Source organism: Ovis canadensis, chromosome 1 (genome assembly GCF_042477335.2).
Source record: "Ovis canadensis isolate MfBH-ARS-UI-01 breed Bighorn chromosome 1, ARS-UI_OviCan_v2, whole genome shotgun sequence".
Classification (NCBI taxonomy): domain Eukaryota; kingdom Metazoa; phylum Chordata; class Mammalia; order Artiodactyla; family Bovidae; genus Ovis; species Ovis canadensis.
The window spans coordinates 180541764-180563028 of NC_091245.1; the positions used below are offsets into that span (position 1 = coordinate 180541764).

A 21265-nucleotide genomic window follows, 5' to 3' on the forward strand; every position below is an offset into this window, starting at 1 on the left:
AAATAAGATGAAAGGGGACTTCTCTGATGCAGTGGTTAAAGAGTCCATGCTTCCACTTCAGAGGGCAGGGGTTCAATCCCTGGTCAGGGAACTAGGACCCCAAATGCCACATACTATGGCAAAAATAAATAAATAAATAAAGCAGATGAAAAAATTTTACAACAACAACAAAAAATAGGAAGTCCACCTCTCCTACACACATATATTCAACTTCACTTCTCTCAGTGTGTTACTGATGCTAAGTCTCTAAGACATCTAGGTCTCTCATTCTATTACAATGCTACCTTTCTATTTGGGCCTCCCAGATGGCTTGGTGGTAAAGAATCTACCTAGCAAGCTGCAGACGAGACTTTGATTCCTGGGTCAGGAAAATCCCCTTGAGAAGGAAATGGCAACCCAGTATTCTTGCCTGGGAAATCCCATGGACTGAGGAGCCTGGAAGGCTACAGTCCATGGGGTTGCAAAGAGCCAGACACGACTTGGCAACTAAACAGCAACAATAATCACCCTTCCATTTAGCTACTGGGCTATCACCCAATGCTAGTAGCACTGTTGAACATCCTGACTAGTTTCAGGATTACATGACTGTGGGCTTGGGAGGAGTGCATAAAGGGGATTACAAGTGGAGATGAGCTAGCTGTTAGCCCAAACCATATCAATGACCTGCAATGGGATAATAGAAACATCACTGTGGTTCTTGTATGTTATCAGAAGGATGAAGATCATTGGCTGTCACACTGAGTAGCATAGGAATTTTTCTTGAGTGGAGGAAAGAACGAATGGAGACTTGCGAACAGGCATTAAAAGTCATCAAGGGTATTCTCTCTAGAAAGAAGACGTTAACACTGTCTACCTGCCTGAAACTAAAATGGATGTTTGCAGTCAGGAATAATGCACTGAGGTAAATGATACAATTCTAATTTTCCATCTGACAAGCATGTTGACATTTTCTTGCTGCTTTTCCTGAACTATTAATATGCACAACCATTTTATGGGCTTCCCTGATGGCTCAGATGGTAAAGAATCTGCCGGCAATGTGGGACACCTGGGTTCTATCCCTGGGTTGGGAAGATCTCCTGGAGAAGGGCATGGCAACCCACCCCAGGATTCTTGCCTGGAGACTCACCGTGGACAGAAAAGCCTGGTGGGCTATAGTCCATGGGGTCACAAAGAGTTGGATACGACTGAGCAGCTAAGCACAACACAGCACATAATCATTTCATGACACTCAGGATATCCAAAGCTCTTCCCAAGGGGTTTGTCTTGCCAAACATCTTCTGGAAAAGAATGCCGATCACAGTTGCTTTTGGCTGGATTTATCAGTCAATATTAGTCATTGTTGTTTCTGCTGTTTCCTCAAATATTTATATCTAATGGGTGGGACATTTTCAATGCTAAAAATAATTAAAATAAATGCATGCAGTGAATGATGAAACCTCTACTATCTCCAGGCTCTTATAGGATGAAGTATCCCTTTTTATGTCACAATAGGTTTAGGAAGCCTCTCCTTTTAAAAATTCTCATGAACACTGCTACTGCGTTATTACAGAATATATATTCCATGGCTAGGGTATACCTAGTATAATTGATGCCCAGAGTGCATCATTTTTAACAACCTTTTTTTTCTGTATTCAGAAATAATCATGAAATGAAACAAATAATATAATGGCCAGAAAAGAAACTGGCTTTTTTTTTTTTTTTGGTCATTAAACTTCATATATAAAGCAATGCAGGGACTTCCCTGGCAGTCCAGTGGTTAAGACTCTGTATTTCCAATGCAGGGGGCACGAGTTTGATTCCAGTAGGGGAACTAAGATCCCACATACCACATGGCTAAAAAATTTATTAAAAAAAAAAAACAATGAAAGTTTTAAAATATCTGAAAAAGAGAATGCAAAAAAAGGAAAAGAGCATAGGTATTTATTTAATACTTTTATATGTATCTAAATAGTGTAAGGCCTGGCGTGCTGCAATTCATGGGGTCACAAAGAGTCAGACACAACTAAGCGACTGAACTGAACTGAACTGAAACAGTGTGAACCTGAATCCTTTAGTTGCAGCCTGATATTGTGGTTTATATAAGTAATTTTCCAGTAATTAAAACTAAAGTTCTATAAAAAATATAATATAAACAATTACTATACTGTACCACTACTACTATCATAAAGTTTTATTTTCTTGATTCATTCTTTAATTTTAAAACAACACTTTAAAGATTATAAAATATAAATCTACAACTATGTAGCTATTAGTCAATAAAGCATTTCAATTATAAAGATATCAATCAATAAAACATTTCAGATATAAACTTTAGTTCATGCATGAAAAAATATTGCACCTCACAGTCTGTGTTTTGTTTCACTGTTTTGAATTTTAAACAAATATTCAAAATATTTACATGGAACAAAAGAAATGAAACTTTACATTGTGTTTCCTTGTCTCTCTAATCACTATGATATTATTGCTTATTTAAAATCTACTGTTTAAATGCAGAAATATGTAGTACCACAGGGGTTTGAGACACAAACTATGCCTAAAGTAAGCTCAAATAATTCTGAACATTATAAATTTACTCTTGAAGTGAACATGCCTGTGTGCATGCTAAGTCGATTCAGTCATGTCCGACTCTTCGCGGCTCCATGGACTGTAGCCCACCAGGCTCCTCTGTTCATGGGTTACTCCAGGCAAGAATACTGGGGTTCTTACAGGGTTGCTATGCCCTGCTCTAGGGGATCTTTCCAACCCAGAGATTGAACCCCATAGCTCCTGCACCTTCTGCATTGCAGATGGAGTCTTTTCTACTGAGCCACCAGGAAAGCCCATATATAGCTGAATTTGTATGTGTGCAGGGCCACCTCTCTAACAGGGATGTTCTCTAAGTTAACTTTCATGTAGATGTAATATTTATCAAAGGGAAGGTACTGAAAAATGTACTCATTTGAAACTTACATATAAATTATTAAAACTCAGGAGTAACCATAGTGTTTATTTAGAACTTAGACCAAAATATTTGGGTGGGGAGGAAACATTTTATTACTGATATTGTTCAGAATTGCTGGTATGTGGTCATTAAAAGTAGACTGACTTTGGTTGTTTGTTTTAAAACTCTGTACGGATAATGTATGCCCTTACTGCCCACATCCCAGGAGGAGTGTGGACATCACACTGTTCATGTTTATTTAGTAATGGAACAGTTTCCAGTGCTAAGGGGATACAGAAAGAGCCTCACTTGGCTCTTCAGTTTTCCAATATGATTTTTTTTTCTTTAAATCTTGACAAGATATAATCTCTCAGAGTTTTCAGATCTCTTAGAGGGAGAAAGCCTTTATGTCTGTCTGGACTATCACAGAAAACTTCAAGGAAGAGGTTGAATCTTCTCAGCCTCCAATTGTCACCCCAGGGCAGTTCTGATGCCCTTTCTATTATCGCAGTATAATATCACTGTCTACCTAATCACATGGCTAGAGCCTGGGTGCTATCCTTGTCTCCTGCCCTATTCCTTCAGCCACCAAATTAAGTTAATTCAGCATCCAAAATATCTTTTGAATTTGTTTTCATGCCACTGCCTTAATTTGGGTCTCATTCTACTTCATGAGGATTATTGTCACAGCTTAACACCTAGCCTTCTGCATTCTGACCTTGACCTTTTTCCCCTTCCCCAACCAAATTCATTCTCCACAGTACTGTCACAGTTTATATTCTTAAAATTAAAAGTCAATTGCATGATTTTTTTTTTGCCTGAAACCCTATAGAGTCTTCAGTGCCTACTGAAAAATGTCCATCCTTCATCAAATGGCATTTATTCCCTGATAATTTATGCAACCTTATCCCCCACTCTTCCACAAAACACTCTAGCAACCCACATCCACTTGATGCCACACAAAATGCCCCATGCTATTTTGCATGACATGCATTACTATATTATAGTTAAATATGTGTTTATGCTTCAATCTTCTGAGTCTTCCCATCTTTCCAGGGATGGCAAAAGGAGATCTTCTGCTTCCCAGGGATAGCAAAAGGAGATGGCCTTAGAAAAAGTATGAAAGTGAGAAGCATGATGTACCCTGAGACTGAACAGAGAGAGCTTCATGAAGAGAAAAATCCCCTGCTCACAACTCCTATGCTGTCTGTGCACTAAGGACACAGAACAGACACAGCTGACTCCTTAGAGTATGTGTGCTTAGTCCCTCAGTCATGTCCAACTCTGCAGCCTCATGGACCATAGCCCACCAGGGAATTCTTCAGGCAAGAATACTGGAGTGGGTTGCCATTCCCTTCTCCCGGCTATCTTCCCAACCCAGGGATCAAACCCAGGTCTCCTGCATTGCAGACAGATTCTCTACCATCTGAGCTACCAGGGAAGCCCTGAGTCCTTTGTGATGTGGACTCAAAATGTCAAGATGAAGGATATATGCGTCTCAACATACCCTTTAGTGGTTATAACCTAAGCACGAAAGAAAAACTAGATCTTATAAGTATGTAGTGTAGAAAGGCCTGATTTATGTCCATTTGGGGTGATACTCAAAATATTTAAGAAATGACACTCCGTGGTCATCCAGATACCCAGATCAACCAATCAGAAAGGCATGCCAACCACAAAAAACTGGATGGCCCAATATCTTCCAGCTGAGTAAGCCTAGCCACAGGTGTAAATACCATAAGGCGCGGAAGAGAGTAAGTAATTTGTAAAACTTAATAACAACTAAGAAAAAAAGAGGTTTATGGTTACGAATCTTAAATGAAATAGTTATTTCTTATTTTTAAAGATGATATACCTTGATTATAACTATTGCCATGAGGAAAACCCCAAAAGATTTTAACCTCTCTATTGAAAAATTCTTACATTTATGAAAAGTTCAAAATGGTTACATTCACTGAAATAAATAAATGACAGTAATGAAGCCTGAGTGCCTTAGTTTGACCTAAGATTGTTTTAGAGTTGACCATAAATATGTACATAAATAATTTTTTTAAAAGCTAAAATGACTATGACAAGTATGTGTACGTGCTAAGTCACTTCAGTTGTGTCCGACTCTTTGCGACTCTATGGACTGTAGCAGGCCAGGCTCCTCTGTCCATGGGATTCTCCAGCCAAGATTACTGAAGTGGGTTCCCATGCCCTTCTCCAGGGAATCTTCTCAACCCAGGGATCAAACTCAAGTCTCTTATGTCTCCTGCATTGGCAAGCAGGTTCTTTACCACTAGCATCACCTGGGAAGCCCATGACATAATATGCCAATAATTTTCTCTTACATGAACCAGGATTTTAGCTTCTATCAGAAGGTACTATGGTAGAAAAACAACTAACAAAAACTTCAGATATGTGATGGGGAGGCCTCAGAAGATTAGTCTTCAGACTCAGGAAGAAACAGGCCTTCAGAGGATGCTGGTAGTGTGATCTTTCTTGCTTTAGGGTGCAGAGGGGTAGAGCAGAGAGATGGGTACTAATAAGGAAGGGAAACATGTGCCTCTCCTTTGCAAACTGGTGTGGTTTAGGGGGTCCCATGACACAGTGACTTGAGCATGTTGTTGTTGTTTAGTGGTTAAGTTCAACTCTTTTGCAACCCCATGGACTGCAGCCCACCTGGCTCCTCTGTCCATGAGATTTCCCAGGCAAGGATACTGGAGTGGATTGCCATTTCCTCCTCCAGGACTTAGGGCATAGGCAAGGCCAGTCCACACATAGCAACAGCTGCCGTGTAATCACACATCAAAGATCCTGGAAGGACATCCACCCAGACAGCCTCAAGGAATCTCATGTACAGCATCAGGAAGCCCACATGACCTACTTCCCATCACAAGCTGGCTCACAAAATCAGAAATGTGGTGACTTGAGATGAGGGTAGGGGAATTCCATTGCATGCAGAAACCACTAATTTAATGTTGTATTATGTAGTGTTGATTAAACTTATTATTTTAACTCTGTGGTAAACACACCCATACCACAAGTCAGATATTTCCAGAAGTGCTGGGAATATCTGGGGAAATTTGAATAAGGGTGTACACATCCATTGTTAAAATCAGAAACTCTGTTTTAAAGGATGATCTTTGTTAATGGAAAACCCTGCGGCTTGATTTCAGGAATGCAATGAAGATTTGCTGATCTCAGTCCTTATGGTGAGATGAAGGATTCACACATTTTTACCTGACAAAAAAGATGTAATGTAATAGAGGTCACAGACATAGAAATAGTATGGAAAAATAGTTCAAGGTTTTTTCCCTTTTCTGTGCATATTGTCTGATACTGGTTGCCTTAGGGAAAGGCAATCCATCCTTGTCTAAACACAAATACACCACACATAGCCACACACAGACTTATAAGATATAAAATTCCTTTAGCAAAAATGGAGCTGGAAAGAATGAACTTCACCCCAAGAATACATATGGTATGAATTCATATTTATTCCCTTTACTTAAAAAACAAAGACCATGAAATGAATAGAGAGAATTTTCACACTCATTTTCTATTACTATATTCTTCTTAAAATGGTATGTGAAAACTTTAAGTTTGCTTTCATGTGGTATTTATAGAGCACATTTTGAAACAATTTCTTCTAGGGTTAGAATTTCTCATAATGTGATGTGATTACTCTGGAGAATAGTTTGAAGTCTATCTCTTTAATTCAGTAGTATTGAGTAATCTAAGATTTTAAGCCATATAGCTCTTGGTTTTATCTAGTTTCCCATAACTCTGAAATTTTTTTGACTTGATACAGTCATTCTAGTATTTGCCACAGCTTTGTCAAACAGCAAAGTATACAAAGTGCCTGCACCATTTCCTTTCCCTGAGATATTAAAGAATGGGACAAGCAGAGAACTTCAGTGATCATCAGGTCAGATAGCTTGTCACATTTGGAAAATCAGCCTTCAGAATCACTGCCTCCTCTTCACTGCCACTTGCCCACAATTGCATCATATTTCACATTATCAAAGTACTATGAACCCATCCTAGGTGCTCCCAAGAGAAGGAAAACAGGGATATGCTAATATTTTTGAGTTCTTATTACGTACCCTATGTAGTTTCTTTTGATCCTCAAAGCAATTTTATAAGGTAGTTATTATTATTATCATCTTTATCTTAAGTGGGAGAAACCAAGTATAGAGAAGTTAAGCCACTTACTTAAGATCCCCAGCTGGCAGGAGTCAGAGCCAGGACTGGGACTTGAACCCAGGCCTGGCTAACTCCAAGGCACAAACTCTTATCTAGAAGTGTAGTTGTGAAAGCACATGGGAACACGCAGGAAAGTTGTTGGCACTGTGGCTGGTTCACAATACATAATAATAAATGCCAGGCATTACTATATTTTGGATAGGATGAATTTACAGAAGTGACACGGCAGTTGAGTAATTGTCCAAGGGCACAAGGCCTGTGGGCAGCAGAGTCCAGGTGGAAACCCACAGAGCCTGCCCCAAGTGCCTCTGCTCTGAACACTCACTTCCAGCTGCTTTTGGGGATCAGCAGTGATCTGTATATTCACCAGCCAAACAAAAATCATAGAGACAGAAAAAGGGTTCTATTCCGTAGAAAACGTCCTTTTATGTGTATGTTAGTCACTCAGTCATGTCTGACACTTTGTGACCCCACAGACTGTAGCTTGCCAGGCTACCCCTGTCCATGGAATTCTCCAGGCAAGAATACTGGAGTGGGTAGCCATTTCCTCCTTCAGGGGAATCTTCCCAAACCAGGGATCAAACTCAGGTCTCCTGTATTGCAGGCAGATTCTTTATTGTCTATATGAGACATGAAATTCTTCAGAATTATACTAAAGAGGAAGGCCAGTCTTGGTCAAAACTAGGAAGTAAAAAAATCTTTGTTCTGGGTGCTTTCTCATGCTTTCTCTGAGTACTTCTTTGTTACTTTCCCACCAAGGGACAAATGACCCCCCTGTGACTCTTCCCTACCGGTCATGTCTTTGTCTCCCCAGGCCAGAGGATTCACTCCAGTCTTGCAGAGTTCTGCCTGTCCTATATGATGAGGATGAGTACCTGGCGGAGAGTGTGTTAGCCAGTGTGTAATCACCTCTCTGGAATAGCAAAAGTGTCTAGCCAGTTCAATAGACCCTACAGAAAAATGATTCTAATTGACAATTTAGAGGATAGTTCTGGGCAGGGAAGACTCTAGCAAAGCTGGGCCAGTCCTTCAGAGATGCTAGGCCTTCCACCTTGCTCACAGTGACCTTAGGGAAAAAAAGCAGGACAGGAAAAGCCTCGAGCATACCTTAGAAGCTGTGAACAGTAGCATTCAAGAGAACCTTTGGCATTTTATAAGAAACCAGCGTTTCTAAATACTGCCTTTGGTGTTTGAGTGGCTATGCATGATGTTTAGAGTAACCGTCCTTCCATTTTGTGCTGTTGGAAGGACACAAGAAAAGTCCATCTCTACTTCTTTTACAGATACTTCCTCACCTTCCTAAGATATTATACTACAGAGATTATACTGAGATTCATTGGTATCTTCAAAGCCCTAGAAGATACTTAGCATTATCATTGTGGGCAGAAACTGCCAATGGCCCTCCAATATTAATTCTCCTAATATCACAGAAGAAAAAGAAATGGGATAATCACCACCCAGCTAGAATCTAAATGTCCCAGCCCTCCTCATAGTCACTTCTGGACAATGGGTTGTTTGTGATATATTTAAGTTCCATGTTATGCTTATAAGATAAATGTGGTTATCAGGAATGAGAAAAGAAGTTAGAGAGCTCTACCAGACAAACCTAATGTTTCCCCATGACTGTCTAGATGGCCCCTCTATCACTCTCCTTATCTGTGTTCAATGTGAACCTCATATCGTACATATTTAGATTCTGAGCATACTAACACGATTCCCCTGCATGTGTACACAGACAAACAAGTAATTTCTTCCATTGGGAACCATGGAAATCAGAGTCCATAACCAAGGAGATAATGATATCAAGAGTTGTTTATAGCGACTTCTCTGATGGTCCAGAAGCTAAGACTCCATCCTCCCAAAGCAGGGGGCCTAAGTTCAATTCCTAGTCAGGGAACTAGATCGCACATGTGTGTGCTCAGCTGCTCAGTGCTATCTGACTCTTTGAGACCCCCATGGACTGTAGCCCACCGGCTCCTCTCTCCTACCCATGGGATTTCCCTTCTCCAGGGGATCTTCCTGACCCAGGGATCAAACCTGCATCTTTGGCATTGGCAGGCAGATTATTTACCACAGCACCACCTGAGAAGCTCCAGATCACACAAGCCACAACTAAAAAGAAAAAGACCCTACAAGCTGCAACTAAGAGCTAGCTCAGCCAAATAAATAAATAATATTTTTTGGTAAAAAAGAGTTGTTTACAGACAACCTTTTATAAACCTCAAATGAGAGATGATCTCCCAATACTGCTTTAAGGAGACTATCAAGCTAATAAAGTTTTGTACTAAATGGGGGGAAAAAGAAAACTAAACCATAATCAGTAAACTTACACAGCACTTACTGTGTAATTTTAGCTAATAAACTTCAGGTACTATTTTAAGAGTTTTACAGAATTAATTCACTTCCTACTAACAACATCCCTATAAGTTCAATATCATTGTTGTCCCCATCATTTAGATGAGGAAAGAGAACCAGAGAGGTTATAATCAGAGAAGCAGTAAATGGCAGAGATGGGAGAGTAATCTAGTAATCTGGAATGATCTTACCTGCTCTATCATTGCCTTTCCAAGAAAAAAAGCAAAAGACTGGTTTTATCTTTGAACCTGGTTACAAATGCCTGTGAATATTTTTCTTTCAACAACTCTAAAATGTAAGTAAAGGTGAAACTCACAAATGATGGAAATTAAGTCAGAAAGTCCCAGAGAAGTAAGATAAACTGACTTCAATATTACAATAGCGGAAACTTTGATAGTGGGACAGAGGAAGTAATAATTAAAGAGTTCAGTAATACTTAATTAAAGTCTATTCAAGGCTGTGATCAACATAGGAATTAATCTTTTCAAACCTTAATCCAGGAAATCCTGTAACTGCAGAATGTATTCCTAGACATTTACATATAAATTACTCATATCTTATAGCAGGCACTTTTGTGATAACAATATACAGGCATTTGGCAGAAGGTTGAGCTCCATTTCTGGCATAAAACGTGTATTTCAAGAGGAACAAATAAGCATATCCAGATAAATAATCCTGATAAAGACACTGTGTTACAAAACCAGAATATGAAGGAATGAGAGATTTTGCTCCAGCGTTTCTGCTCTGACCCAAGGATATGGCCTACTCATACTGGAGAAACACAATGTGGGAGGAAGGTGGAGTACGGATTCAAGATTTCCTCCTGCCTTTGTTTAGAACGTGTATAGTCTACACAGTAGCCAGACATTAACTGCAGTGCTCCTGGATGCTTGATGCTGGAATCCTTGGCTGATGTTCAGATTGAATAAATTGAGCATCAAGTGGTCCAGGGCCTCTCAGCTGGAGTCACTCACTGAGGATGGGGCAGGCTACTGACAAGAGCATTTCCACTCGGAGCCTTGTTCTTACCAGCATAATCAACCCATCCGTCCATGTATATGTGCTAACACTTCTATTACTTCCATCCAGACAGAAATCATACGCCAGATACAAAGGGACAAAGCTCCCCCTAAATTTTTTTGAGAAACATAAAATGCAAGCAAGAATTATTTCATTATGAAGGAGGACCTTCAACAGGAAGTTTGTAGAGAACATTACCTTTTTTCACAACCTTATTATTGATGCAGCCACATTCCTAAGAAGATATACACATACCTCACATTGCTTTGAAGTGGAAAGGAAACATTATTTTAAAACTATTCTTAAAGACTTTGAAACTTTGTGCCTGTGTAAAGAATTCAGTAACTATATCACAGGAAATCCCTAAGATATAAAGGTTAAAATAAATGAGGTTTAAAGGAATAGAGTCATCAGCTGTCAGGAGTACAAATCTCACCAACCTATGTTGTTGTTCAGTCACTGAGTAGTGTCCTACTCTTTGTGACCCCATGGACTGCAGCACGCCAGGCTTCCCTATCCTTCACTGTCTCCCTGAGTTTGCTCAAATTCATGTCCATTGAGTCTAGTGCCACCTGGGAAACCCCTCAACAACATATACCCCTAATTTAATTCAAGTAATGCTGCAATCCAAAAACATATATAAGCTATCTGGCTAATTCTTTGTCCAAGGCTTTCTGTTTTATCGTTCAAATAATTCGAGTCACTCTGCTGCTGCTAAGTCACTTCAGTCGTGTCTGACTCTGTGCAACCCCACAGACTCTGCTGTCCCTGGGATTCTCCAGGCAAGAACATTGGAGTGGGTTGCCATTTCCTTCCACTTTGCGCTAAACATATTGTACAATATACTTCATTTATTAATTCTATTTTTAGCTTCAAAACCTCAACTATTTTAAATGATAATGTTAAAATTTGTTTCCTATTTATTTGAATATTCTGTGGATTGTATGGTATAAAGAATATTAGCAAAAATAACATTAATGTTTGTAGTTTAGTCACTAAGTTGTGTCCAACTCTTATCAAACTTTTATTATGTGAGTTTACTATGCTGTGCACTTTACCTATTGTATCTGTAGTCTTCACAATAGCCCCATAATTTAGGTAAATTATTATTATCTCTATTTTACAAGTGAGGAAACTAAGGATAAGAGAGGATAAGAAACTAAACCAAGGTCAGGCAGAAAGTGGCAGAGCCAGTCAATGAACCCAGTTCTGACACACACTGAAAGGAGGAGCAGAGTTGAACTGTACTCCTGTGTGACACAGCACTGCACACTCTTCAAACTGGTATGATTTCTCTTTAATAATATTTAACCTCAGTTGTAACTAAAGTGAAAAATACAGCTGGCCATCTACACATTTCATCAGCACAATACCAGCTTTGTTGTTGTTGTGCTTGGTTGTGTCTGACTCTTTTGCGACCCCGTGGACTGTAGCCCACCAGGCTCCTCTGTCCATGGGATTCTCCAGGCAAGAATACTGGAGGGGGTTGCCATTTCTTCCTCTAGGGAATCTTCTTGACCCAGGGATTGAACCTGAGTCTCCTGCATTGCAGGTGGATTCTTTCCCACTGCACACCTGGGAAGCCCCTTAATACCAAATACTTAAAAACATAAAAATGCTTAAGAGAAGGGTACTTTTTAATTTTGCAGCTGTTTGTGTGCCATCCTGGTATCATGAAGACAAATTTCAAAACACAATTTCAGAACTGAAGATGACATGCTAAAGGATTTCAGTGACCATGTTTTCTGATTTGAAACTTATAAGAGTATGTGCTTGGGGGGATAAGGCAGGCTATTTACAACCAGGGAATTAGAAACTTCTGTTGTCTTTCATGGCCCCTCCCTCTTTACAATATATGGGCATCTCTGACAAAGTAAAGGAGCAAGTGAACTCATCACTTTTTCACTTGTATAAAATTTTTGCAAAAGTGGCCAAACATCAATGCAGAATTTAAGCTGTTTTCTATATCACATGACACCTCTAACCTACAATATAATAAAAGCAGCGGCAGAATGCACTGATCCCATATTTCTCAGCATTTTCTCATTCAGTATTCTCAAGGCACATGCCCCATGAAGCAATTAAGGAGATTTTATTTAGCCACATGTCTGCAACACAGGAGACCCAGGTTCGATTCCCAGGTCTGAGAGATCCTCTGGAAAAGGAAATGGCAACCCACTCCAGTATTCTTGCCTGGAGAACCCCATGGACAGAGGAGCCTGGCAAGCTACTGTACATGAGGTTGCAAGAGTCAGACATGACTTAGCGACTAAACCACCATTCCAGAGTAACCATGGAGTCATGTATAATCCCAGTTATCCAACACCTAACCTAACCAACACTCCTCTAGTTTCAGTTTGAAAAGAAGCTATTTATTCACCAACAGCATGACATCCAGAACAATTTTGCTAGTATAGTCATAAATTTATACTGAACTATTTATAGCATTTGCCCAATTCTCTGTTCTTACCATCAGAATATGTTTTTAAGAAAACCAGCCAAACTCTGACTTAAACACTGTTTTCTAATTTGGTCTATGTTCTTTCTACCATGTCTTCAGTGAGCAAATCCAACTACTTGGTTTCATCTGCCATTATCCACTAGGCACAAACACTACATCCTACTAAGATCAGCAAGGGAGAACATTGCTTCCAACATCCCCCCCAGAAATATATAAGAAGTTGGTGTCTTACCATTGATACTCCAAATGCTTACATGAGGAATTAGGAAGAAGCCCCAGAACAATTTCCCAGTTCCAAGCACAGTGAGTGATGTCTTCATTTCCTGTTTATATCAGGGATGTTCAGGTAGAAAGCTTCCCTTTCTCCCCTGAATCTTTCAGAGTTGGATCAGGTTATCTACCTCAATGACATCTATAAAATAAACAAAGAGAGAGGAGGTGGGAGAGGACCGCAAGAAGAGCCCAAATATTTTGTGAAACAAAACAAAGACTAGGTGGGACTCTGTTCTGTGGTTTTTGCTTCTTGTCAAATTGGCTGTTCAGTTTCAAATGCTTTGATCCGTAAAGCAGCTCAGTCCTTAAATACTCCTTTTGTGTCAGCCTTTTTGCCCCACATTGGGGTTTTTCTCATTCCAAGTTCAGTGAAATGAATAATTAAATTCTAAAGAAATTTATATTGGTGAAATATTTAGGTTGAGATTTTAATCAAACCAAAGTCAGAAAATTCATGGTAAAAACTACCTATAATAAGTATATATTTCCCCACCTTTTCACAGTTTGTGATTACAAAACTTCTTTTATGTTAGAGATTTTAGATTTATCTTCCAAATATCATGTCATAAAAAGATGAGAATGCTTCCTGTCATTAGGCCAGTGGAGATTCATCTGAGGTTATGGAGAAAATGAGTTATAAGAAACCCTGCCTCAACAAAGGAAGGAAAGGCAACTGTCTTCAGTCTGTAGATAAATATCAATGGGATAAGATCATCATTAGTACTGGCTACATGTTTTCTCTAAATATTCAAGTTTTAAGCTAAATAACATCTTGAATATCAACTAAAGGAAACTTCCAATTTCAGCATTCTTCAACATTCTTATGGTTACTATCTGAATTACATAGAATAGAAACAATAAAGGAAGAAATGAAAAGTTCAAGATCAGATAGCTCTCAGGATCAATGTGGAACCATTTTCGTCACCTCTGCTTCTAATAATAGAAGATAGTTAAATTCACTCATTTGAGATTCCAAGTGAGAAATCTAGATTTGTGACATATGTGGTCATTGACAAAAGTTGATTTTGTAAGTCTTTGTCTGAGAGGCTGGTGATTTTCTTCCAAGGCCAAATTTCATGACTTTAAGTACTCAAGGTCAAAGGTTAAATTAAGAACTTCCCTGGTGGCTCAGACAGTAAAGAATCTGCCTGCCATGCAAGAGACGCAGGCTCAGTTCCTGGGTTGGGAAGATCCCCTGGAGAAGGAAATGGCAACACATTCCAGGATTCTCTCCTGGGAAATCCCATGGACAGAGGAACCTGGTGGACAACAGGGGTTGCAAAGAGTCTGACATGACTCAGTGGCTAAACCACCAACACTGAGGTTAAAGGACAGTTATCATGTATTCACTGATTCAAATAGACACTGAATGGTTGGAGGCACAAAGATGAAAAATAACTTTTCCTGATTTTAAAGAGCTCAGTCAACCAGCACTGTACTTTCCTCATATCAGCCTTTACTGTTGAGACTTAAATATTCAGGCATTTCAACCACCACACTGTAACCCAGAGCAACTACATGTAGCTTCTTAATACTTCCATTACTGGAGTAAACATCCTGCAAAATATTTATGTAATATTTACACAGTTTTCTTTCCCATGCTCAAGGTGAAATACAAATGACCTATAGCAGCTGAGATAAGCTCACTGTGCCTTTAAAATTGTCCTAGGAGTCAAAAGATATAAGCCACACTGCCAAGGATCTCAGGATATTATCCCAAATCAGAAAGAAGTTCTAAAAATGTTGTTTATCTCAGCTAAAACCTTCATGATTCCCTATTCTGAAGATTTTTTTTCATATAAAAATGTCTATGCTAATTAGATAAAATTTGGAAAAAAATTTCAGAACACCTAATATATTTTTTTAAAGATATCTATTTGTGGCCAGCCATATTGACTCCAAATGGAATGCTGATGGCCAATACTTGACTCAGAGCTCCCAGCTGACACAGCTAAGATTATGTCAGGCTTACAGTCTGATGTCTTTCTCTGCTCGATCTCCCTTCCACCACCTTTCTTTCACAGATGTTGATCTGTAGTCTATTTTGATGTCTGCTTCCAGAGAACTAAATCTGTTCTACATCTCCATTTTCTGTTCTTAGAACACAGATGGTAATATCTGTTATGTTGGCTAAATGTGGTAATGTATGCAAAGTGATCAGTAACTTGTATCAATAATTATTTCTGAACCAAAGACTGGTGTTCATTTGGATAACATGAATACCAGGAAGGCCTGTATTAATAAAATGTGGAACAAATTGAAACTGCTAATTTGCTAACAGCAGTCATCGTTGTACCGAGAATGGGACTGAAAAGTCATAGCAAAGCTTTGATTTGAGCAGAAGAAATGTAACAGCTTAAAGAAGATCTGAATTCCAGAAAATTTACAAGGATGGATCAGCTTCATAAAGAGGCCACAGGAATGAAGGGCAAAAAGATCTACAGGCTTGAGAACAGGAGATGTAAAAAGGGTCTAGCCATTGGGCCTCTTCCTCAGGGAAAGAGCTGTATCCTCCAAAAGCCTGGAAGAGGTCAAAGCATCAGTTCAGTTCAGTTCATTTCAGTCGCTCAGTCGTGTCTGACTCTTTGCAACGCCATGAATCACAGCACACCAGGCCTCCCTGTCCATCACCAACTCCCGGAGTTCACTCAGACTCATGTCCATCGAGTCAGTGATGCCATCCAGCCATCTCATCCTCTGTCGTCCCCTTCTCCTCCTGCCCCCAATCCCTCCCAGCATCAGAGTCTTTTCCAATGAGTCAACTCTTTGGCATGAGGTGGCCAAAGTACTGGAGTTTCAGCTTTAGCATCATTCCTTCCAAAGAACACCCAAGGCTGACCTCCTTCAGAATGGACTGGTTGGATCTCCTTGCAGTCCAAGGGACTCTCAAGAGTCTTCTCCAAAACCACAGTTCAAAAGCATCAATTCTTCGGCGCTCAGCCTTCCTCACAGTCCAACTCTCACATCCATACATGACCATTGGAAAAACCATAGCCTTGACTAGATGGACCTTAGTCGGCAAAGTAATGTCTCTACTTTTGAATATGCTATCTAGGTTGGTCATAACTTTTCTTCCAAGGAGTAAGCGTCTTTTAATTTCATGGCTGCAGTCACCATCTGCTGTGATTTTGGAGCCCCCCAAAATAAAGTCTGACACAGTTTCGACTGTTTCCCCATCTATTTCCCATGAAGTGATGGGACCAGATGCCATGAGCTTCATTTTCTGAATGTTGAGCTTTAAGCCAACTTTTTCACTCTCCTCTTTTACTTTCATCAAGAGGCTTTTTAGTTCCTCTTCACTTTCTGCCATAAGGGTGGTGTCATCTGCATATCTGAGGTTATTGATATTTGTCCTGGCAATCTTGATTCCAGCTTATGTTTCTTCCAGTCCAGCATTTCTCATGATGTACTCTGCATAGAAGTTATTTAAGCAGGGTGACAATATACAGCCTTGACGTACTCCTTTTCCTATTTGGAACCAGTCTGTTGTTCCATGTCCAGTTCTAACTGTTGCTTCCTGGCCTGCATACAGATTTCTCAAGAGGCAGGTCAGGTGGTCTGGTATTCCCATCTCTTTCAGAATTTTCCACAGTTTATTGTGATCCACACAGTCAAAGGCTTTGGCATAGTCAATAAAGCAGAAGTAGATGTTTTTCTGGAACTCTCTTGCTTTTTCCATGATCCAGTGGATGTTGGCAATTTGATCTCTGGTTCCTCTGCCTTTTCTAAAACCAGCTTGAACATCAGGAAGTTCACGCGTCACGTATTGCTGAAGCCTGGCTTGGAGAATTTTGAGCATTATTTTACTAGCATGTGAGATGAGTGCAATTTTTGTGTGGTAGTTTGAGCATTCTTTGGCATTGCCTTTCTTTGGGACTGGAATGGAAACTGACCTTTTCCAGTCCTGCGGCCACTGCTGAGTTTTCCAAATTTGCTGGCATATTGAGTGCAGCACTTTCACAGCATCATCTTTCAGGATTTGAAATAGCTCTATTGGAATTCCATCATCTCCACTAGCTTTGCTCATAGTGATGCTTTCTAAGGCCCACTTGACTTCACATTCCAGGATGTCTGGCTCTAGATGAGTAATCACACCATCGTGATTATCCGGGTCGTGAAGATCTTTTTTATACAGTTCTTCTGTGTATTCTTGCCATGTCGTCTTAATATCTTCTGCTTCTGTTAGGTCCATACCATTTCTGTCCTTTATCGAGCCCATCTTTGCAGGAAATCTTCCCTTGGTATGTCTAATTTTCTTGAGCAGTTGCGTGTTCACAGCATGACTGGAGGGCTGGATGGGTAAATAAGGCAGGGGTCACTTACTGACAGTGGAATACAGAAAAGGATCACAGTTATTGACACCACTCCTGAGATGGGCAAGGATGCTGACTTGATATCGAGCTCCTCCTCTTGGCTCTTTAAAGTGTCCATTTGGTGAGAGAATCAGTCTCATACTGTGAGATGGATAGGGTTAATAAAAAAATTAAAAACCAGTATAAAATACCCTTGAATGCAAAAGTTTGAAGATGCTTTGGGGGAAAAAAATTCCTTGCAATCAAAAAGTATATATACATGCAATATGCCCAAACACCCTTCTCCCTTTACTTCTGTATTTGTAGACTTAAAATGTATTCTGGTTCTGTTATTTACTAGATATGTGTCCTTTGACAAGTTACTTAATTCTGAATCTGTTATCTCTTTGAGTCCGATTATTTCCTCTGTAAAGCAGGAATCATTAGACTTACCTGGAACCTTGTCATGAAGTATTCAAGAAGAGACAAAAATAGTAACATATATTTTAAGTTTGACAAACATGAAACCACTTATCATAGCCACAGGAGCACAAAACTAGGATCCTGGTAATTGTGTTTTCCTGTCTTTCCTCCCACTCAGATGAACTGTATAGACTGCTTGTGTCTTGTTTGGTTGTACCCTTGAAGCGTGGGCACAGAGAGAGAAGACTCCTCCTTAGGCACCTGTGTGTACTATATTTGTATGTGCTTCTATTTTTATGCCATTCTGTATGTTTATCTCATTGCTTTTGTCGTGAACCAGTTTATACATGCATCATTGCTCTGCAAATTGTTTCATCTTCTGCTTTTGTGGGTGTGCACATGCTCTGATGTGCCTGCAGCTTCAGATCTCAGCAAAATGTTAGGGTCTGAAGCCATGAACTTGTTCGGGTTTACATGGAAAAGACAGGTGGCATACCCTGTAGATTTACAAATACAAGGGTTGTAATTGACCAAAAGCCCCAGGTTCTTCACACTGAGATTGATCACCCTGTGTGTGCCATGAGGTTCTGTTTCCTAGCCAGTGACTGAGTACAACAGAAACACCAAGGCAGGTGCGTTTCTGAAAGACACAGGACTGTTCTTTATTATTATTATTATGGGAGTATTATTGCTTTACATGTTGTATTAGTTTCTGCTGTACAATGAAGTCAATCAGCTATATGTATACACATATCCACTTCTTGGACCTCCCTCCCACCTTGCCTCCATCCTACCCCTCTAGGTCATCACAGAGCACTGAGCTGAGTTCCCTATGCGGTACAGCAGGTTCCCACTAGCTATCTATTTATGTCAAATCGAATCTCCCAATTCATCAACACTCCCTTTCCGCCTGTTTCCACATGTCCATTCTCTACATCTGTGTCTCTGTTCCTGCTCTGGAACTAGGTTCATCTGTACCATTTTGCTGTTCAGTCGCTTAGTCATGTCTATCTCTTTGCGACCCCATGGACTGCAGCACACCAGGCTTCCCTGTCCTTTACCATCTCCCAGAGCTTGCTCAAACTCATTCATGTCCATTAAGTCAGTGGTGCCATCCAACCATCTCATCCTCTGTCATCCCATTCTCCTCCTGCCTTCAATCTTTCCCAGCATCATTTTAATGATCTACTTTAGCTTAAAGACCCCCCTAGAATCTCGCCAAACCTCCCTCGCAGTAGGCAGCACTCAAGCATGGTTCCATGCAACCTGCTTCCTGCTTTCACTCAGGATCACACTTACTTTGTAATCTAATAGTTCTCCCTGGCCTTTTTTTCTTTTTTTTTTTCTCATAGGGATTTCCCCTAATCTAATCCTTGCCTATTTCAAGGAGCCTGCTTTTTGGATCACCCAGTCTAACACATCAGTTTTGCACACTTATGACAATGTTGAATATACAACTTTTTATTTTGCTTTTCTACATGCCTGTTCAATGGGTAATATTCTTCATAAGGGGAATCTATTTTGTAGAAAGTGGGAAGACATGAAAGCTAGTTAGTAGAAATCATAGTATTAAGTTAGTCAATTTGGGAGAAATTGTGAAGATCAGCCAATCAATGGGAATAATAGTAAAACAACAACAACAACAAAAAAAAAAACACCAAAATACACAGGCATATAAAGCAGGCAGAAACTTGAAAAATTCACATCACTTTAAGTATGAAAGTGAAAGTAGCTAAGAGCACAGTGGGAATCAGACCAAATAAAGTGGAAGTCTTTTTCAGAGCGGCACTGCACATGCTTCAGGAGAAAGCGATGGCACCCCATTCCAGTGTTCTTGCCTGGAGAATCCCAGGGACGGGGGGAGCCTGGTGGGCTGCACAGAGTCGGACACGACTGAAGTGACTCAGCAGCAGCAGCAGCAGCAGCAGCATGTGCCTCGCTTGCGTTTGTTGTAGCACTAGAATCCCCTCCTTATTTACATGGCTTTATGAGAAAAAGAACATGCAAATGAAGTAAATAGTATTTCATAGCAAAGCAAAATGGAGTTAGCTTTATTTTGGAATAAGTCAAAGAAAGAATTTGGGAGAAATTTGTCTTGAAGTTACATGTTGTTCAGTTGCTAAGTTGTGTCTGAGTCTTGGCAATCCCATGGACTGCAGCACATCTGAAATTATATAGTTATATATCCAGCAGCTTCCTGGATGTCCAGTTGTGCCAGACATTTCAGTTGCTTAGTAATGAAGAGATCCCCAAATGAGAGGTCTAAAGGAAGGTTCCCAGGGGACCAGAAAAGAAGGGAGGACTCAAAGTCAGGGCAGAAACTAATTGCCATTCACCAATCAGTTCAGAAGTATAGCATTTCATTCTGCATTTCGTAGACTCATATAAATGGTATCAGTGGTAACTGACTAGATTTGGGGCCTGGTTATCCTTTTCATGCTAACTGGAGTCAGTGCTAATAAACGTAAATAATTATATATTTAAATTTTCTCCCCTGATGGTTTGAAAGGAAACTCAGAAAGGCCAGGTCCAGGAAAAGCATGTTCTCCCAACTTCTGAGCTGACTTTTAGCTGCTGCTCAGTTGCCTTGTAGGACTGCTTTCCATGCCCTTACCTTTAGGCATTTCTCCAAGTGATTTAGGAAAAAATACTCCCCAGTAGCATACATCTAAATAGCTAAGTAATATTTCATTTTATAATTATAGCAGTATTTATTTAGTCATTTTCCTATTGCAGAATGTTTAAGTTTTCTTAATTTTTCACATAAAGATAAGCATTTTTGCTCTGCTGCATTTTGGATGATTTCCCAAATGTAGTATTACTGAGTAGAGCATTTTTAGCATTCTTGAAACCCTGTGCAACATAAAGAAAGGCCAATGTACATTTCTAGAGGCAAGATATGAAAGCATCCAGATTTGGTTAACTGTACCCTTACCATTAGTAATATCTTATTATTTATCATCGTAATTTAAAAAGTAAACCTTTCCATTCATTTTGGATTTTTATGCTTAATATTTTTGTCATTTGTGAATTGTTATTCTTGTACAATTAACTGTTTATCAAAATAATGGAATCAGTAGTTATCTTACTGTTTAAAAAATTTTTATAGTGCATATGCTGCATACATCAACTCTCATCACCGTGCCTATTATATTTTCAGCAAATTGTTTTTGCCATTAATCATTTTAATAGTAGTTTTCAATTTACTGAAAGCACCTTTTTTAAAAGGCAACCCTATCTAACAGTAACCATATGTAACAATTTATACTGCTTTTAAATTAGGAAAAAAATCTTTCCTGGATGATTTCTAATCAAGACGCCCAGATAAAT

The 21265-nt window shown here is 39.6% G+C and overlaps 1 protein-coding gene across 2 annotated transcripts in view; it reads right to left on the bottom strand.

The window, feature by feature from the left end:
- BTLA (B and T lymphocyte associated) overlaps positions 1-21265 on the bottom strand; it is a 50074-nt gene that overhangs the window by 22466 nt on the left and 6343 nt on the right. For both annotated transcript variants that reach the window (XM_069553240.1, XM_069553246.1), the window contains exon 2: positions 13180-13359. In XM_069553240.1, coding sequence (XP_069409341.1) covers positions 13180-13267 — 88 coding nt within the window. In that variant the 5' untranslated portion in view covers positions 13268-13359. The remainder of the gene's footprint in view (positions 1-13179; positions 13360-21265) is intronic.